The sequence below is a fragment of the Xiphias gladius genome, chromosome 1, assembly GCF_016859285.1.
Source record: "Xiphias gladius isolate SHS-SW01 ecotype Sanya breed wild chromosome 1, ASM1685928v1, whole genome shotgun sequence".
Taxonomy (NCBI): Eukaryota; Metazoa; Chordata; class Actinopteri; order Istiophoriformes; family Xiphiidae; genus Xiphias; species Xiphias gladius.
In genome coordinates, this window is record NC_053400.1 from 14,772,930 (window position 1) to 14,794,668 (window position 21,739).

The 21,739-nt window shown below is 40.3% G+C and overlaps 1 protein-coding gene across 1 annotated transcript in view; it reads left to right on the forward strand.

Moving 5' to 3' along the window:
• The window catches only part of kif26ba (kinesin family member 26Ba), an 82,344-nt gene that overhangs the window by 35,937 nt on the left and 24,668 nt on the right, over nt 1-21,739 (forward strand). Inside the window, exons 5-7 of the mRNA XM_040130235.1 lie at nt 2,066-2,250; nt 8,777-8,984; nt 21,267-21,482. Coding sequence (XP_039986169.1) covers nt 2,066-2,250; nt 8,777-8,984; nt 21,267-21,482 — 609 coding nt within the window. The remainder of the gene's footprint in view (nt 1-2,065; nt 2,251-8,776; nt 8,985-21,266; nt 21,483-21,739) is intronic.

Genomic DNA, 21,739 nt, shown 5'->3' on the forward strand with positions numbered 1-21,739 from the left:
GTTTTCAGCTCGCATAATAACCCTCTGTGGGGACATTTTTTCTACTCCATGCAAGTAGTTTTCTTCTTCCCATTCATAAGGATAAATGAGTAACCAGTACAGATGCACAGGTATTCCATGGAGCTCACTGAACTTATATTCCATATGCTCATGACTTCTTTAATAATGCAGGGGTAGCAAGTCAAGTCTGAGCGTTTGAAAAGGGCGTAAATGCACAGAGGAGTATGGTACATGGACTACAGAGGCATCTCATTTACAATGGGTGATTTATCAAGGCAGTGGGCTGCGTGCATGGACTCCAGGAGCCCTCAGCAGTAAATGTATGCACAGTGAAAGTTATTTACACACATACACACAGGTGCAGAGAAGTGCAGACACATGCATACACATGGACACACACAGACGTATTCACAATAGGCATACATGCTTGCAGATGAACTCTCACACAAGCTATAGTTCCTTTATTGGCGCGTGTGGTTATGATTTAGGTGGACTGCTGTCTGGCTACTGACAGCACATAAAGAACTATAATCAATAATCCATATCTATTTCACAAATGAGTTGCCTACCCACACAAACGCAAACACACAAACATGAACACACATGCCTATACATAAACGTCAGTGCACACGCATCTGTACACAATGACAAACTATTGCATTACACACTCTCATACAAAGCAGTTAAATTGTCATATAAATTCTTCTTTTAGTGTTAGTGCATGGCTCAAGTATCTTCTGAATTTGGCGTAAGACAACTCCAAACAGTGCCCACACAGAGGCTCAGACTAATACAGGCAGAGATACTATACACCTAACAAAGACCAACACACACACATAACACACACACATACATAAACAACAAAACTTTAAGTTGTTCACTTTGTTCATATTGACAAGAAGGGGAGATAAAGAGATTTGGAACAAGAAACAGTGAAATGTGCTTTTTTTAAAATATGCACTGGAACCAATGATAACTATTGACATAGACACAAGTCGATAAATAGAAGAAGTCCAGTGGCCTAGTGGTTAAGACACATATTGTGTAATTACAACACTGGACCACCCGTCTTTCTTTCTCAATAGTTCCTGTCTACGGTATATCTACACTTTCACCTGTACACCAAAAACAAAATGCCAAAAAAAAACAAACTTAAAAAAAGGATACATACATACATAAACTTGATGTGTATATAGCCTAAATCTGACGATACAGATACTCACACAGGCCAGGTAGATTCATTTCTTTACAGTGTTATAGGTTCAAAGGTCTCTCTCTTCATCCTCACTTACCGTCTTCCCTGCATACTATCTAATAAAGCACAAATGCGATGAGAGATGATCCAATAATAAAGGACAAACAAAGGTGAATAGCTTAAGTTGGCAGAGCAAAGGGACAGGGGGAATGAAATTGAATAAGGCAGGAACAATCATAAGAAATAAGTGGTGAGAGGAACAGAAGAGAAGTAACAGTGAAAGAGAAGAAGAAGGCTTTAGGTAAAAGGAGAGAAATTGAGGCAGGGGAGTGGGTTTGTATGTTTGTTTGTCTATCTGGAGCTCAGAATCATTCTGGTGCTGGTTCACTTTGATCACTAGAAAACTTATTACAAACACACACACACACACACACACACACACACACACACACACACACACACACACACACACACACACACACACAAAAACTCTTATCACATCTGTCTGGGGGGGAGAAAGGGGGAAGGTGAAGGGTGAGAATGATAGTGACTTTGTTGCCCATTTTCTTTTTCTCTTTCTTTCTTTTTCTTTCTTTCTTTCTTTCTTTCTTTCTTTCTTTCTTTCTTTCTTTCTTTCACTGTGTCTTTGATGGATTTTATATCTTCACAACATCAGATTGTTGTTGATGATGTAGGCACATACCTAATCATTCCTTAGTCACTTGTGCATGCATGTACTCGTGGAACAACCAACCTGCATTTATGGTCTATTAACACTATCCATTTTAACAGATAATTTATTTCTAATCTATTTTCTTAACTCTTTTTGTTTTTTGTCAGTTATAGTAAAAAGTTTCTCTCTCTCATCAGATCTCCCAGATGATCTCTGAGGCCTCCAGAGAGGGACTGACTGAAGCTGCCCTGAACCGCTACAACACACACTCTCCTTCACACACAAATTCACCATCACATACAAACTCTCCCTCTCACTCTCCAGCTGTAACCACCACGGCACCGACCACCACCACCTCTGCCGCTGCCTCTTTCTTTGCCAGGTAGGATGCTTTCATATTAAAGTACTACTGACAGAACAGGCTGACACATCTTGAGCGCTTTACTATGTGCCAGAATGCAGGTCTTTTATTTTGATGTTAAGGCTAATGGTCAGGAGAGGACAATAATTGGCATCCTGATTTTGGCTTCCACACTAAATTAAACTTGTCGATTAGAAGGTGTTTTTAAGGTGCAAAAACACTTGTGCTAATTCACCACCACTACATCTGCATCTTTCCAGCTTTTACCAGTGGACCCTGTTTTTTTGTGTTTGTTTTGTTTCATTTATAACAATTCTTTTTTGTGTTTGAATTTAACTAAATGTCTTCTTAGAACCGCAGACAATGGGAATGAATGGGAGAAAACAAGACTGAGCGCTACCTGCATTTGCTCGTAGAGAGCCACAGGAAGCCATACAATCTTAGAATACTGATATCGACATTGTGGTACTGTATTTCACCGTTATCCCACAAGGATGAAGTACTTTAGGATTAGGCAGCATAATGCAGACTAAGAGAATTAGTATCACAGAGAATGTATAATTTCAGTAAAAACAAAAATTTGACATGCATTTTATTAGCTTATTTGTGCAGGATTAATCACTGGATTAGTTCACCCAGGGTTTAAAAACACAGGGTTTGAAAGCCCAGACATTGCCACATTCTGACTGTTATGTTGATGTCTCTCAAATTGTCTAATAAAGCAAAACGAAAGAATGAGTTTACAAATAACTACATTGTAAGATGAAGGTGGTGGAAAATTGAATATGATCATAATGTATATTGCGCATAAGTGTACTTACTTATCTTTTCGGTGTTTTTTGTTTATAAATAAATTTTCCAATCACCAGTCGTCAATGAGCTGTGTAAATAAATCTAGAGAAATGCAGAGCGACACGGATAATGTGGGTACATTATTGATGAATAAACATGGCAAGCTCAAAATGAATATCTAAGTTATTCATGGATAACAAAAGACTATGAGCATGTCACAGTGTCTGAAGTATTGCTGAGATGTCGAATCTAATGAGCTGCCTTAAATCACATTTTAAATGATATCGGTTTTCCTCCTCACTTTCACACACACTCTTCTCTTCTCTTCTCTTCTCCTCTCTCTTCCTCTCTCCTCCTGTCTTGGCTTTTGTGCTTGTGTGTGTTTTCAAAGTCTGCAAATAATGTAACGTGTGTGTGTGAGTGTCTGTGTGCTGGAAATATGACTGATGGACTTCAGTGCAGCAGACACAAAGGTGTCTGTCTTTCAACACACCAACAACCAGGCCGACTCATAAACTGTACGGGAACATTCACAAACACGTGCACACACTCTCTCTTTAGCTTTCTTTCTCTGACTCCTTGAACTGTCATGTAACAAGGCAATGTTACGCACACACACACACACACACACACACACACACACACACACACACACACACACACACACACACACACACACACACACACAGGCACACACACACACATCTGCTTGACATTCCAAATGTACAGCCAGCTGTCTTACATTGATTTATGAGCATTAACCTTATAAGTGAAATAACATGGTTTGTTTAATGGTGCAGGTGTCACTGTATGTGGATATGTGCGTGTTGGTATATGTGTCTAGCTGTCAGTATTTTTCTCCTGTTTTAGGCTGTATAATTATTGCAGATCCTCAACGCTGTGATTTGCAATTTCTTCTTAAAATTAGACTGACAAGGTGTCTCAGTGTTTGTTTGCTGCTCCGAATTTCACATACTAATGCACAGTTTTTCTGCATTTTCCTGTCATTTGCGTGTGAGTATATAGCACGATTTCAGTTTAATTGGCAACAAAAAAACAAAACAATTTGTCACCATTTAGTTTTGACTCTGGTGTGTTATGTTTGTATATTTGTGTGTATGGTTGATGGATGCAGCCATGCAGTGCTGGTAAATCCCGTGGTTGTCTTGGTTTTTACGCTCAGATGTGGACTGCATACAAACACTCTTATTACACATACACACACATGTTGGTCTTGCTATAGTTGTCAGGACACTCATTGACATAATTCAATCCATAGCCCCTTGCCCTAACCTTAACCATCACAAATAAATGCCTAACCCCAACCCTTACCCTGACCCCAATCTAAACCTAGTTCTAACCTGAACCTTAAAACATAGTCATAACCCTCAAGCAGCCCTTTGAAGGTGTGAGGCTCTGCCAAAATTTCCCAACAATGATGGTTTCAAACCAAAATTTGTCCACACAACCACAAAAAGACATATAGACACATACACACACACACACACACACACACACACACACACACGAACACAATCCTCCTCTTGCTCACTGTCTGCAAACAGCAAAATCTTTATGTCCACAACATCTCTTCTCACCTGATCCCTTTCTTCTTCCTCACCCTCCTCTTTCTATCCCTTCTCTCATCTTCACAACGTTCCTTCTTTTTCCTCTCCTCATTTAACTGCTTCCTTTATTTCTCGTTTGGTCTCTACATTCTCCCACTCCTTTCTTTGTTTGCCTTTGTCCTTTTTTTATACCCCTCCACCCCTCTCCTAACTAAAATTTTTCTGTTTCCACACTGACCTTTTCTTTACCTCTGCTAATGTGCATGTGAGTAATATCTTTCATTAGTACCAATCTGTCTGTGAATATGTCACACTCACACTCCCCAGAGGGCCACAGCAGCACTGGGAAGATGGAGTGCTGCTGTGGCCCTCTGGGGATGCTGGGATACAGGATAAAGACATGCTGTACTTTCCTAGGTGTGTGTGTGTGTGTGTGTGTGTGTGTGTGTGTGTGTGTGTGTGTGTGTGTGTGTGTGTGTGTGTGTGTGTGTGTGTGTGTGTGTGTGTGTGTGTGTGTGTGTGTTTTTGTGAGTACGTTTTTTTCTCACTGGGAGAAAGGATTTTCTATCAATGCAGGAATTTTTTACTGCATGCTCAGAGAATTGGATCTTTAGGGATTTGACTGGCTGTGTCTGTGTCTGTCTTTGTGTGGCTGGAGGTAGCAGTGTAAATGAATAGGTCCCGAGTGAATTGGTGAATTGGGAAGGTGTTGTTATTTTGGATGGAGGATGGCAGTGAGACGGTGGTGGGGGGTGGTGGTGGGATGGGGGGTTTGCTGTCTCTTTCTCTGCCTCTGCTTTCCTCTTGCTGCCTCGCTTCTGTTTTCTTTAAAAAGAAGCATTCCATCATATGATAATTGGCCACCGATTAGCCACAATTAATAATGATTGATTGATGATTGAAATAGGTGGTCAGAGAGGTGGTTGTTTTTTTGCTCATACGTCTTTTAACAGTGACTTAAAGCAGTTGTCTTTTGAAAGACAGGACGAATCCCATTTTTAGTACAAGCGGTGTCAGTGTAGAAAGCGTTTAACACATTACCACATTTACATCCTTCAGGAAAGTTAGCGACCACCTCAGATATCTACAGTATCAAAGACATATGATATGCTTGTCAGGATACAAATGAGCCAGAAGTATCATGTGGCCACTGTAATTCCATGTTGAACAAAAGAAATGTATTAAATTTTATTGTAGTATCGTGTGCACTTTTACACTGCAGCATATCTGGTGGCAATTTGATAGGAAATAGGAAGTGTGCAAATTGGAGGGTGCATGTACGTGTCAGTAGATAGTGTCAGTAAAGCCAGTCCTCTGTCCATGCCAGTCTTACTGACCCAACACACGACACACACACACACACACACACACACACACACACACACACACACACACACACACACACACACACACACACCATCGCTCTCTGTCTGTCCTTATATCTCCCTCCAATGATGGTAATTTGCTACTGAGAAAACAACACAAGCCAGGGACACCAGTCATAAATCAGCTCTGTGTGTTTGTGTGTCTGTCCGTGAGTGTGTTTTTCAAGTGAGTCTTTGTATGTACATGTCAAGAGTAAGTGTTTGTCGTTGTGTGAAAAGAAGAAGAAAACAAAGCAACAGTGGACTATTTGTGACCTGTTCTGCTTTTTAACAAGAGAGATACACATGAAGGGATGGAGGAGAGGAAGGCAAGAATGGATGACGGCATCAATAATTGTAAGCACGGCTGAATGGGTAGTGGATATGAGGGGGGCAGAGAAGAAGGAAAAGGGAGAGAGCAAAGAATGAAAGGATAAAAATAATGAGAGAGGGGAATAAGATAAGGGATGGTTATAGAGTGAGAGGGATTTAAAAGAATGGAGGCAGGAATGAAGGTAATTGAGGAGGGGGTAAATAAAACGGTGGGGGTGACAGAGGAAGAGCTGATGGATAGAGAGATGGAGTAGATGGATGGAAAAACAAGTGCCCTTCACTTTAGAGTTTGATTGGAATAGATCCACTTGGCCAAATCCCAGGCCACTTGTCATTAAATGCTACCAATTAGCTTGTGTGTGTTTGTGTGTGTGCCTACCATGCTTGAATTGTGCCATAGATTAAACCGGTCAGGGTGTGAGAACATAATATGGTGGTAACAGTACATGCAAAAATTTAAAATTGGTGTGGCTGATGAATTTGAAGGATGATTTATAATAACAATTTTTAAAAAAGCTGATACACGTTTTTCCCAGGAAGCAGCTCCTTCATGAAGGAGTATACATGCACACAAGAACAGAAAAATTCTTCGCTGCAAGCTGTAGCGGGAAAAAAGCGTACATGCTACAAGGAGGAATCTGCAGCAACAGAGTCACTGTGCATGTTATCCGTCATAGTCACGTCTCATCCTACAACCATCAGCACTGCAGCGGCCATGTTGTTTCCATTGTTACATAGAAATCAAGTAGTAGATTTTAATTCAGAAACATCTTTCTCACTGAATCCTCAGTGACAACAAAAACACCATTATTATTTTTACAGCTCAGTAAATAAAGTTATTATATAAGTTTTTATAATCTGCCACACATGTATCGTCATGCTACCAGGGTGGCTTTTTTAGCATTCAAGTGGTATAATAAGAGAACCTGTAATTGCTTTTGATCACATTTGCTGCAACACGTCTGAAAGCTTAGCTTGCGTACAGTGAAGAACCACTTAGTGGCATTCTTGTGGAGCTTTGTTTCATACAGTGTGAGTTTGCACTCAAACACGCACTCACAGTCCCAAACACACCTACACACAGATTCACACACAAATCTCCTGGGAGAGCTAGTCAAATGGTGAAACGCTTCATCGTTCTATGGGTCACTGAATCCACATCTCTCTTCTCCCCTCTCCCTCCTTTTGCACTGTACTTTTCTCTCTTCTATTTGCCCCCCCCCTCTCACTGACTCTCCCCCTCGCTCTTATTTCTGTAACCTGCTGCAGTTAATTGAAAGCCAATGGTGTGAGAATATGGCTCTTTGACAGAGAGTGTGTCAGGGCGCAAGGTCTTCTCTCTCTCTCTCTTTATAATCTTAGAAATGTATGTGAGGATAGATTAAAGCAGAACAGAGCAGGAACCCCTGCCAGTGCTGTTTTAGGGGCATTTTATTTTATCATCTTGTTATTACAGCTCCTCTGTGTGACTCATATTGTCAGGAAATCTACCTGCTTGAATTGTGGCATTTTAAATCCTGGAAAAGGAAATACATTCACACATACAGTGAAGAATGACAGTAAATCACTTCAGTGAATTATTGTCAGCAAATTCACTGGCTGTCCCTTAAGAAAAATCTTTTTTAACAGAGACCTTGTGGGCCACAAAGTGCCATCATGTACAACAAAATTAAGCACATTATACATTAGACAGCATTTACCAGTGGCCAGGCTAAAATCATGCAGATAAACATTTAAATCTGGCCAGGACAGTTTTGCCAAAGACAAAAAGACAGTAGTGTTTAGTAAAAATTCTTTCATGTAGATTAAACCAGAAAGTCAGATGTAGATATATGGTATTTCTGCTTTGTAAGGGAGAAAGAAAAGAGGAAGAAGTGGAGGAGGAAAAGTTATTCACTAAAAATGATGTGAAGTACCATTGTGTTGAGAGAGGCAGACAAAAAGAACCTGCTTTGAGGTAAGAAATGAAAGAGCAAGGAGACCAGAAGGACAAAGAAGTGGGATTTAGAAGTTGAAGGTAAAAGGAGAGAGGGAGTAAGGAATATCTGAGTGCAGAATAGATGGCGTATATATATATATATATTTATAATTTTTGGTGGCTCCATTTGAGCTAAACGCTGCAGGGAATTGAGCAGCAAGAAATCAAATGAACCACTCCCCATCCAGATGTTGCTACATATGTAAACAGCTGTGTGTGTTTGTGTGTGTGTGCATGTCTTTTGTGTTAAAGGGTGTGTAATCAGGATCTATTCTGCAATTAGCATATTTGCCAGGGTTGTGCTGCGGTAAGCTTTAAGGATGTAATTACAGACCCGTGTGCACATGCACATGTGCCAGCATCCTTCCTGTCCTTCCTCATCTCCTTTTATTTATCCACTTAAACTATTTAGTGTTTATGAAATTGTTTTTACAGTGGCAAAGTCTGGTTTTAACATATTAATTAGACTGACTTGCTTCTCTTTCCTCTTCCTTTCTGCTTTCCTCTCTCAGAGCTGCGCAAAAGTTGAATCTAGCGTCTAAGAAGAAGAAGCAGAAGACTGCCGCAGTCTCAGCCCCGGTGACGACATCATCACCGTCATGTGACCCCCCTCTGTTTCCCACCAATTTCAGCTCTGCCCTGCTGATGGCCCCTCCCCCGGCCCCACCCTGCCTTCTCCGTGCAGCCAATAAGATAAAAGATACCCCTGGGCTTGGAAAGGTAAAATATCTTTTACTAGTCTTCTTTAAAAAAGAACTGTCTCTCCGCTACTTAACACCCAAAACTGGTTATCATTAAGTTATATATTTTTCTAAATTAATGCAGATATGAGCAAAAACTTACATTAATTTTACATAGTCTCTCACTTTTATCCATGGTGTCTAGTGCTATTAAAGATCCCTTTTCAACTGACAGTTAATACATTAAAAAAGACTATTGCTATATGACTAGTAATGTTGGATAACTGCCTCTTATTTCTGTCAAGTAGTGTAAATACACCTTAATGATGAAGCAGAAATTTATAACTTATAAAATTGGACATGAGTGATGGCTAGAGGTTAGTCAGACCTCAGACATCACTTGCTATCCGTTAATTTTTTTGGCATGTGCAGCAAATGTCTCATCTCAATTTAGCTTCTCAGTCTCAGTAAGACTAAAAAGTTTATAACTGTAGATGTAAACTCTGGCTCATCTTCCTTTGCTTGATTTTAACCCATGCCTGAAGTCAAAAGTCCAGTCAAGTCCAGTCTCTGTGGTATTTAATTTGTGTAATTAATGCCAAAGGAAATTTTTTGTACTGTATTACGGGAAGGGGGGCATGATGGTGTAGGTGTTACCGCTGTCGCCTCACAGCAAGAGAATCCTGGGTTTCGAAGCTGCTGACCAGCCAGGTCCTTTCTGTGTGGACTTTGCACGTATTGGCGACTCTAAATTGCCCCTGAATTGTAGGTGTGAATCTGAGCATGACTGGTTGTCCTTCCCCTGGTTGTCCGGGACCCTCAAAAAGGATAAGCGGTGAAGCTAATGGTTGGATGGATGTCTTACAGGTCTATTACTGAGATACTGTATGTATTTGTATGTTGCCTAATTTTGATATAGTGTGTATATAGTGTGTTGATTTTGATTATTAATTTTATCTAACATGTCTATAGGAAGCCCAGGTTTTAGTGGCAGCATTTACTCTAAATTAACTACAGTAACAAATTAAAACACAAGAGTGATTTGGTTTTAGGTGGAGTACTTCTGCAGTTCAGAAAGTACTGGAATTTGACAAAATATTGAGCCGTAGTATTTTATCATGACCTTGGCCAGTTTGTCTGAGTGTGTCTACTGGTATGTGTGTGTGTGTGTGTGTGTGTGTGTGTGTGTGTGTGTGTGTGTGTGTGTGTGTGTGTGTGTGTGTGTGTGTGTGTGTGTCACCCCTGCTGTACCATACCGAAATGTAGCCTAATGGTTACCACGGTAACACAGCTCAGGCTGACAAAAGTCATCTGTCACCGTTGCTAGTGGGTGATGAAATGTGTGTGTGTTGTTGATGTGGGGAGGGATTGTAGGGGGGGGGGTGTCATGCCTCTCAAGTGAGTGCAATATTGATCGTCCATGTAATGAGTTTTTAGTGCCCCCTCCTCCACAGTTTGAGTGCAAGGCTCACTGACTGTGTGCGTGTGTGTGTGTGTGTGTGTGTGTGTGTGTGTGTGAATGTGTGTGTTTCCTTACTGCTAGAAAATGAATGAGTATGGATAACAAAATCAAAACAGCGGTGTCCATTACAATACACAGAGAGTGAAAAGGGACACTACACATGTCCTGTTGTGTTTTTGTGTGTATATGCATATAGGTGTGAGTATGAAATTGCGAGAGTGCATCACAATTTGGTGTGCATATCGTGTCTGTGAGGTCCTGTCTTTCTGTCTGTCTCATTTCATTTGTAATGAAATGTAGTAAAATGTTACTCAGTGAAATTAATCCAGAATGACATTAACAAACATTTAGTCAGAAAAACATTGAAACATTGAGAAAACAATCTGTGTGATATAATAATATAATAAAATGAAACTGCAGCCATCAATTTTTGAGTTAATTGCCTGATCTGAATTCCACAAATTCACCATATTGTGGTTTGGATCTGAATCAGGATCTTGCTTCCCATTTTTTCTGCCAGTTTTCTTTGTCTGCTATCAAACAAATAATAAAAAATATTGGAAAAAACTTATTTTTAAATGTTAAATTAAAATAGATTGTAAAGGCTGCAAAGATAAAACAGTCATCATGTAAAGAAATGTGACTATAAGTAAAAATCTGTATTCCTGCTATTTTGAACAAAATGTACCTTGTGAGTAAAATTATGCTTTCACATACACAGCATTTATTTTCCAAATCTTGAAATCTCTGAGTCATATTCAATTTAGGTGTCTCATATTTTATTTGCCTTTTTGTGCAACTGATTATTTTGTGCATTATATTTTTTTGCCTTGTTTCCTCCTTTTAGCCCCTACTTCTGTTTCTCTCCATATGGAGGTGACAGATGTCTCCTCAGTTGTTAGGGAGACAGATTCACACTCACATACTAACAAGCACTCAGATACACAACAGCCAAATAATACTTATATTACACACCCCAACACAAGAAGCACATATTATATATTAGAAAGCACATTAACAAAAAACGTCTTCACACAGTTTCTCTGTCTTTTTGAGTCATTATTTCAATCAGAAATCTGTTTCATCCAACTATGATCCTCTGTGATCTTGTGATAGAATTGTTCAGCTTGTCTGGCCCAGCCCTGTTGTGTACAAATGTCTGCTACTACCACTGTCTGCTACACCCTCCACAGTCATGTGGACTTCTCACATCCATCATTCGGTTGGGATCTGTGTTATTGGGGAGCTTTGATGAAGGTGTCCAGTCGCTTTAGCTATGTACCAACTTCTTTCAAAACCACTCTCTTACCTGTCTGTTAAATATGAAGTTAAGGCCAGGTGAGGGTTAGCTTAGCCTGGTATGTAGTACAGCTAGCCTGGCCAAGATCTAGTCTTGAACCTAACTGTTAAACCACAGCTTGTCATTTTTACACTTAAGTTTTTGTACAGATGAATCAAACAAGATATATTGTGTCTGTGAACTTTGGGATTTTTGCTATTTAAACCGTCTCCTGGCCGCAAGTTCTCAAATTCTTAATTTGTATAACTAGTCCCTCTGATATGTATGCTGATAAGCTGTCATTTGCTGTGGTTTGAAAAGAAACAGGGTATAAAAGAAGGAGGAGAAATGGTACCAAGGCAGGGAGATATTCTAGTATATGGAACATAACAAGCCTCTCCTTTTGAAATCAGTTGAAGCTTGCCAAGACCTAATCAAACATACTCACACCCACATACACACGCACACACACACACACACACACGCTCTCACACACACACACACACACACACACATATGGGAACAAAAATGGCTGTGGTGACATTTTTCCAGTAAAAATGTCACCTGCAGTGGGAGTCGGCTCCCTGCTTAAATGGCATTTGCACACCTTCACACTTACACACACACATACACACAGGCTTGCATGCTCACAAATTCATAGGATTACAGTGTACAATGGAAGATGTCAAGGAAGCAGCAAAGCCCCCCGGTGGAAGAGTGTACAATACATCCTGCAGAATCCATGGGCTTGTCTGTGCGTGTGATGGGGGGGGTTAGTGTTCTCCCTGATGTTAATATGGCAGAAAACAGATTGAGACATCACATTTAAAGCCAGGGGAAATCAACCTGCACAGGTCAGATGTACCGCTGTGTGTGTGTATGTTACAGGGAGAGAGAGAGAGAGAGAGAGAGAGAGAGACGGTGAGAGTTCAGCCTTGTTCCCTTTAAGGATGTCAGATTAAATAGAGTCCCCCAATGGATCTGTGTGAGTGGCATCTGTATCTTAAACTCCACTCTGTTATTTCTGTACGTGGTGCCACTCTACATGTTGTTGGTAAGCTCCGTCTCACATTAATCAAATTAGCCAGCTGGGAGTCCTCGATTCAGACCACTGAATGCAGGGGGGGATTTGTATCAGTCGAGAAAATTGAGCTGTACCTATTATCACTTAGAAAACCAACTGTAGAGTTGCATAGAAATATAGACTAAATAAAGGACAGTCAGAAACAGTCAGATGAAAACTAAAGATATGAAAAAAATAAGGATTTCAGAAATTGAATAAAACCGATCTTCATCTTTAATTAAAAAAGATATTTTATTTTCTGATTGCTTTTTTTCTTTTTTAGTACTCCACCCTTCAAATGAGACGTCACCCATATATTCAGTATTGCATCTTAAAGGAATGTCAACTCCAGATACATTATTAACATAGGCACAATAACCTGGCAATTCCAGAATACATCGAATTGATTGGCATAATTTATTCCACATAGTCTCCAACATCTACCGTCACTTCCTTGATGCTGTTTTTGCATAGGCATAAGAAAAAACCTTTTCTAATTGCTTTCTTCGCGTCCAAATGATTGGTTCCAAAATGTTTTTTATTCAGCAATGGTCTTCATGAAAGTTCACCAACTGATACAGTATCAGTGAGTCCCATTCAGCAGTGGCTGAGATAGACTAATCTTTGTAAGAATGATTAATTATGGAATTATAATTCTTTCCCCCTGTTCAGATTGCACTCACTGAAAATATATGAGCAAAATTTTCAAAACTGATACTAAGTTTTGCCTGCCTCAATCTGAAATCCAATATCTCAACAATTAGCGTATGAACATTGAAGTTCAGGTTTATTGTAATTTCCACATGTATGCTTGTCAGACACACAGGGAAATTAAATGTCATTCTTCTCCTCTTGTAGCAAACTTGATATATTACTATATTATTGATATATTAATGTTGTTTTTAAATTTGCACGATTGAAGTCACTAGCAACGATGCAAAATCCGTTGGGGTGAGGTGTTTGCTTATGGCTTAAGCTGCTATCAGCTCTTGCAGGTAGACTGCTACAATAACAAAAGTGGTGAACTCCCTTGGCAGGTGGTATGGTCGGCACTTCATGATTGTAAACTCCACTAGCAGAGAAAGTTGTTTGGACACAACCACAGCAGTCGTGCAACTTTTCTTGTGGATATAAACACACATTCCACTGCCACAAGTCCCACCAGACGATTATTTCCTGTTTCATGTTGCTGTGTAGCCATGTTTTGCGAAAATATACTCACTCTACCAATCTCCAGAAGATCCTGGCAGCTGTAGCTGAGTTTCTCTGCATTTAAAGTGTTACTTTTTTTTTCTTTTACAGCTGAAGACATGTAAAACAGCAAATGCACTGAAATATTATGTCCGCGAGAGGCCGCTGTGAATTTGTGTGCTGCCATGGCGACCAAAGACAGTTTTATGAAAAACTGACATTCCCATCAGACTCAGTTTTAAGCTTTATTTTGTGCTTAGCACTATTTAGAAAATGTTGATATGGTAACACACCAAACTACTGGTGAACTTGGTAAATATTAACATCGGCCCCTGCCTAACATCAGCATGTTAGCATCGTCATTGTGAGCATGCCGCTATAGCATTTAGTTCAAAGCCCTGCTGTGCCTAGGTACAGCCTCACAGAGCCAGAGCGTGTGTGCAGCACTTTGTCTACAGCTCTGTGTCATACCTGACTACATACAGCTCGTCTCTTCTCTTCTCTTCTCTTCTCTTCTCTTCACATAATCTTCACCTCATCTCTTTTATCTAGTGTATGCTTAATTCCTCTCCTTTGCCTTACCATCCCATTATCCCTACCCTCTCTGCTCTTCTCCATATCTGATGACAATGAAACACTGGGATTTTTTCTCCACCTCTTTCATCTCTGCAGCCAGCATTTTGCGCACACACACACACACACACTCACAGATTGCGACTTGACCTTGGGGGAGAATGATACTATGACAGCTAATCAATTTTTAATAGCAGCTACGATCCCTCTCAGGCCACAAGCTGTGTGTGTCTGTGTCATGAGTGAACATGTGCAAGTGCATTTTCCAGGGGCATTTGTGTGTCTTTATGCCTCTCTGGGTGTCTGTGTGTCTAGTATCTAAATGAGTCAGTGAGTCTGTTATTGGAATCCAGTGGGCACTTTGTTCCACCTTGTAGCTGAAATATTAATGTACTGTCAGTATTGGCATTGCTGGAGCATGTGACTGACACACACACAAACACACACACATAAATCTCACTCTTGCCACTTTTCATGAGACTTGAATTTGGTGCCACACACATAAGGTGAGCCACGCAATTCCTCTCTTCAACCAAAAACTTTTATTTTACTCTTGACTGATCAATTTATAGCAAGACATGCTTCTATCCCTCACAGTAATAAATGACTGCAAGGGTGTAGGTTTGGTGATGGTTGTGGTGGTGGGGCCACCAAAGTCATCATACAGTTGAGTCAGCACCTCTCTGAAACAGTTTCAACAAAGGTCATTATAACCTTCATGAAGGTAGGATTTATTGTGGGTTGTATTAGCATACATTAGTTTTAGCTAGGTGTACCTAATAAACTGGTTCCTGAGTGAATAAAATTGTTTATTGTGCTTTTAATATTGTTAATATAACAAAAATGCTAAGTAAACCTCTGTATTGTTAATGCACTAATCCAAAATCATTTTTAGTTTCCTTTATACTTTAGATACCTGATGTATTATTATGCTGTATTTTTATCTTTACTACACAATGCACCAAGCACTCGCTGCCGATCCCACGTGAGTGTATCAACATTTTTATCCACTCACATCTTCTTTCATCTGAACTAAGCAGCTGGACAGTAAGAGAGCAGTGTCCAGAGAGAGTTTATAGTCCAATAATGATACTCAGCTTCCTAGTAAGTGACTATACTGTGCTATTAGCAATTTGTACATAACTTTCAACTATTGCTCACAGTGGAATGAACAGCAGTGTCTGGTCTGGGCTTGATCTTACCTTGATATTTGCCTATTGTCAGCAAATCTAATGAAAAGACTAAAACCAATGTGTTAGTCTGTCTCTAAGGACTTTCTGATTTCCATACCTTGTCCGTGGCTCCCCACCCATGTCCATGTATTCCTACTAAAGTCACGATAATTCAAGAATATCGGCAACCTCATCCTTTAGTGTTATGTACTTGAGTGAGGGCTTTGATACTGTTAGTCACTTGAGACCAAATATGCAAATTACATTTTGTTGAACAGTTTTAATTTTGTTAGCGTGCACATAGTTAACTTTGATTGTCCAATGTTGATTTGTTACCAAAATTTACAATGCTTAGTTATTTCACCATTTCTGGTGCAGGAGAGTTCTTTCAGGTAATATAATGACTCTTCTTTGTCGAATTACACACAAATTCAAACAAGCATGGATCTTATGATACTGTTGGCGTAGCTGGAATGAATAAATTAGTCAAAATTAGAATTGATCCGATGCCTGAACTTGCTATTCCCATATGGTAGTTGTATCTATCTCTCTGTACATGTGTTTTCATGGATGTGTGTTTCTGCAGTCTTTGGGAACCAATTAGAGCTCAGTCCCAGTCTCTCATTGATTTTCCAGCCAATAGTAATGAAGCACTGCTGTGAGGGACTATCGAACAATCTCCTCTCAGCTCAGGGTTGTTTGCTGCTTTTTAGCTGAATTCCTTTACTTAAATTGGCCCAAAGACTTCATTGTGCCTGAGTGTGTCGTATAAAGTGGAGGAACGGGAAGCTCTATATCCAAGAGAGTGTGCTAAGGGGCCAAGAGAGTTTCTCAGAAAAAAAGTCACTCTTTGCCTCAACATCTGTCATAGCATGGAAGTGAACCCACGAGCTGTTCCAGGCGTGATCAGCAGACCTATAGGTCAGACACAACCTATGCTTTTCTATGTTTAAACTACGAATCACAGTTAGGCTCATTGCAGCGGAGCATAGATATCAGTTGTTCTCCAAAGCAATTCGAAGTTAGATATTCACACAGAGACAGAGAAAGTCAAACAATCTTGCTTCATCTAGCATCTCTCCCTCCCTCCTGTTTTTTTCAGCTTCTCTCCACCTTGCATCGGTACTTGCTGCAGCATGAAGTATGAGTGAAAAGAGGAAAGTAACGGATAATGAGAAGAAGCTCTGATTTGTCTTGTCATTTGTTCTGAGGAAAGGAGAGGAAGTTAGACAGTGAGAGGCTAGAGATGAGACAAAGAGAGAAGGGAGAGAATGGAGTGGGTGGACGGTGATATCGAGCAATTTCTCTCAAATGTAAAGAGAGACAGAAGAGGGGAGAGGTCTGTCTGTGTTGTGAAAGCGGGAAGCAGATAGAGCAGGATGGAGAGAACATTGGAGGAGGGAAAGGAAGAGAGGAAGAGAGATGAAGGGATACGAGGAGATCAAGAGAGAAATGGACAGAGCCTGAAATCACAGTAAGATCATTGTGAGTGTTGTGTTTCTCTCTCTCACTTTTCCCCTTCATTTCTCTTTTCAGAAACAAACCGCACCAACTCTTTGTTTCTACACCTTCTTTTTCATTATACAGAACAAAGAGTCCATTAGCTTTGTTGTCTTCCTGCATGTGTCTGTGTGTGTGTGTGTGTGTGTGTGTGTGTGTGTGTGTGTGTGTGTGTGTGTGTGTGTGTGTGTGTGTGTGCAAGTCACATAGGCTGTGGCACTCTGCCACATGTATTGATTGACCAGTGGAACTAGGCCAGGGATCGTCAGAGAGTATTGTGGGTATGGGTGTGGTAACATAAACAGACACAACTGAGCTTGACTCAGATTTGAACATCCAGTTGAATATGAATAACATTAAAGCCCAATTTATACCTCAATCTCACACACGCACACACACGCACATGCACACTTGCAATCCTCTTACCTTTCATATCTCAGAGACAAGAAGAGGAAATGGGCTCTCGGGGGGAGCAGGGGGTGAAGACTTTATGGGTTACGCCTTGTAAAGCGTGCAACAGTAAAATCCTTCCCCCCAGGCTCTTACTGATGTGATGGGCTCTTTTATTGGGGTCAGGAGAAGGCGTAGCACTGAATTGTATGTGTGTTTGTGTGTGTGTGTGTGTGTGTGTGTGTGTGTGTGTGTGTGTGTGTGTGTGTGTGTGTGTGTGTGTGTGTGTGTGTGTGTGTAGTGCTTTTTCTTTAACACAAACTCTTGACCTGACCGTAAGCCTTAGTATCTTAGATTACCTAGGTCACCTAGGTTACATATTTATTGTATTCAGGTGGAATCTGAGTTTATCTCACACCCTCATCGATAGATACACTTTTATTTTACTTAAGTACAATTACCTTCATCTGACAAAGACTGTAACACAAACACTCTCATAAACACTCACTCACTCACACAATTTATTGGACCAACTCTCTTAAATGGCCCATGGTCATTTAATGATGCAACCAAAGGAAAGCCTGTTAATGTGTTGTATTAGATGTGTGTGTATGTGACAGATAGAAAGAGAGAGAAATGTGCACATAAACAGCAGCGCAGGAAGAGCTCTTAGAACGTTATTTGCCTTTGTGCTCTTTACTCAGCAGTATATTAGCTACCAGCAGGCTTTTATGCTTTTATTTTTTAACGCTTATCATTCGAGGTTGTTCTGGTTGCTTTTGGCTATAAAATAATTAATAGCAAATAATTTGTACCAAAAAGGACACAGATTTTTAAATCCCTTTTCCAGAAAACTGTATTATACACATATGTTATTGGTATTGTCTAGCAGCACAGTAATGTGGCGGAGGATAATTCATTCATAATCCAATTTACTTGAGAAATAAAGTCAAGCTCAAACATTTGAATACTATGCTGTAAATTTACAGCATTTGACAGACACTATATGATCCAAAGACTTAAATATTTCTCACCGACTTTAATTCATTGTTTACCAATTTTTATTTCTGATCATACCCCTGTTCACAGCTAATAGGTCTGTAAGTAAATAAATATGTAACTTAAATCACTAGCAGTCTTTCTTTTATGCTGTGAATGCTCTATCTCATAGTGCAGTGGGGTTTGAAGTGTTTTGGATTAGTGTGCGATTCGTAATCCCTTGGTGGTGTTTAACTGGAAGCGCAGTGTAGAATCTTCAGACGATGATTCATCTGTGCTAACAAGCACAAACAGACAAAAGTTGTCTCCTTCCCTCTCTCCTTCCCTCGTAGGAGCCACATAAACACAGCAGTCTTTTCATCTAACCTGCACCTCTGTGCCCTGACGACACAAAATCCTATACATGGTATGACACTCATAAAAATGGATTTCACAGATTTTTTTTCAAATGACCGTGTAAGTACCCTGTTAAATAAGGTCGAGTTAGCACACAATTAGTAATGTAACAGTATACGTAGTATAACTGAGATTATCCTGCTGATTCCTAATCCCTCGATAGCTGTCAGGATTTTTATTCTCGCGAAAATACTTAAGTAGTCTTACTCTATTAACCATATATCCATCCATCCTTTCATCCTCTATACCACACTTATCCCCCTTCAGGATCTAGAGGTCTAGAGGGTGCAGTATCTGTGTACCCTGCCTATCCCCGTATGAACTGGGGAAAAGCAGGGTTCACACAGATACTGCACCCTCATTTAGGGTTTGGGCTGTGGTCCATACATGAGTGTGTCTTTTCGAGGACTGAGGGCCAGGCTAAACCTGCCCTTTCTCTCCAAATGAGACTCAGAGTCTCATAGAGGCCAAAGCTAATGATGCAGTGGTGCAGTTTCTGTCCATTTGTAATGCCAAGAATGTAAAGATGAGAAACAGAATATCTTCTGCCAGTCAGCCTGCACATGTATACGGTCAGCTGCTTTGATGTTTGTTAGACATTCAGCTCTTTGCATCTATGTCTTTCTATGTGTTTTGTGCCGTCAGTATTCCTAGCTGTAACCAATTTACTGTGAACTTCCACTAATATGGATTTCACGGTCTGGTCACCACTCATGTTAGAGAGCAAACTCTCTGGAAGCTGAGCTTGTTGCATCCTTGTTTTTACATTTTTACATTGCATATCTACATGTGCTTTCAGGGTTTTGACTCTGCCTGTCTTTTGATTTACATTTCCTAAATAATAGTGTTAGACTTCTACCTTCATCTGAGGAACCGAAGGCAAATAGGATCAATGAGGGAATAAAAAGTATCTGCCTGGGTTGAGGGATAATTCTTGCACGCTTCAAGACGACAACACAGACCCATCACATGGCAACTGTGGTATTTGATTCGATGTTAGAAAGGAGTTGTGCAAAGGTGTAAAGGGAAATTAAAGATGACAGAGGACAACAAATCAAATCAAAGTAGAGAGTATAACACTTAAATAGACTCCTTTATTAGGCTACTGTCCACACAAACTTCAGGGCGGCTCGGATCAGTCAATTCAGATCAGTTGTTGTGGTTAAGATTGAATCATAAAGCACTCACAGTACATGACACTCTGTGCCAATCATCTGCTTCACTCAAACCTTTCTCCCAATTGTCAGAGGGGAAAGTGTGGTATAGATCTGCTGGATATATCTGTAGCGTGTAGCAGGGAGAAAGACTTAGTGGCAAACGCGGAAAAAGTAAGACAGATGGACTGAATCAGAGAGTGATATACAGTGTAGGCATCGAGAGATCAAACGAGCAAGAGAGACAAAGACTAATACACCCAGATGAGCTAATGCAAGAGAAGGAGAACAATAATAAACTGCTAGAAAGTACTTTAAACTTTAGAAAATCTTTAACTCGCAGAAAAAATGTTATTTATATGTTAAAACGTTCTGGAGCTCACTCAGATTTGATGATGCAGCGTTTTGCTTCCTCTGATATCAAAGAAAACAACAGCAGCTGTCATGCGGTAAAATGCGTCTGCTAACACCTTGTGACGGGAGTGGGAGGAAAGGAATTATGAGAGGAGGAGAGGAGTCTAAAACAGGATTCCTGCACTTCAGGCTTTTGATGTGTGGCAATGAGCTGAAGGTAGGGAGGGTGGGTGAAGGGAGAAAAAGGAAGGGATTTAGGATCGAGGGAGGAAGAGGCAGTGAGAGAGTGATGGTAAAGTAGGAGAAGGGAGGAGGTAGGGAGAAGCACTTAGGGTGAATAAGTTGATGAGAGAGGGAGAGCATGTACATACTCGTGTAAGAAGTAAAAAGATGAATGTTGTGACTCTTTGGGAGTCATAGATGCAAAGAGGTGCGGATAAATTCTAATGCCTTCTAGCAACAATCCTTCAGAAATTCAAATCTGTTCATGGTTTTCAGTTGGGAACTTTCATCACAAAGTGAAGAAGAAATTGATAATCAGCAAGAGCAGAACTCAAAACTTAATCAACAGAAATTTAACAGATAAGCACGTCAGAGTGCTACACACATTGACATCGCCAAATTTTAAAAAAAGCATCAGTTTTGATAGCTACGGTATTACTTTTAGCTGTGCTTTTTGTGGATGTATGTATGTGTCCTGCGCATGTTGATTACAGTCTTATGTCACTGGTTTCTATAGAATCAGATCAGAAATAATCAAAGTATCTGTTTTCTGCGTCTTACCTTCAGGTGAAAGTGATGGTGCGTGTGTGCCCAGTGTCTCAGTCAGATGCAGCTGAGTCCAGTCCCTTCCTTAAAGTGGATCCCAGGAAGAAACAAATCACCATCATGGACCCTTCAGCCAATCTGACACCGAGCGCTGCTTCCCAGAAAAGGGCGGGAGCCAATCAGGCCCCCCCAAAGATGTTCACATTCGATGCTGCGTTCCCTCCTGATGCATCACAGGTAAGAGAAATAATTGTGACTTTAGAAAACAAAGGACTTGGGTGTGATTTTGATACAAGACCCTTCATGACATTACATTGAAAGACAAGGCTCTCATGTCTGCATGCTAAATATGAAGCTAGAGCCAGTAGAATCACAATAAGGCTTATCTTCATTTATCTGGTGTGACTACTGGGCTAGCTATAGGGGTAACTATCTTTGAATAGGGCTTTTAACCTTCCAAAGTTGGACCAACTGGGTGATTTCAACTAGATGTT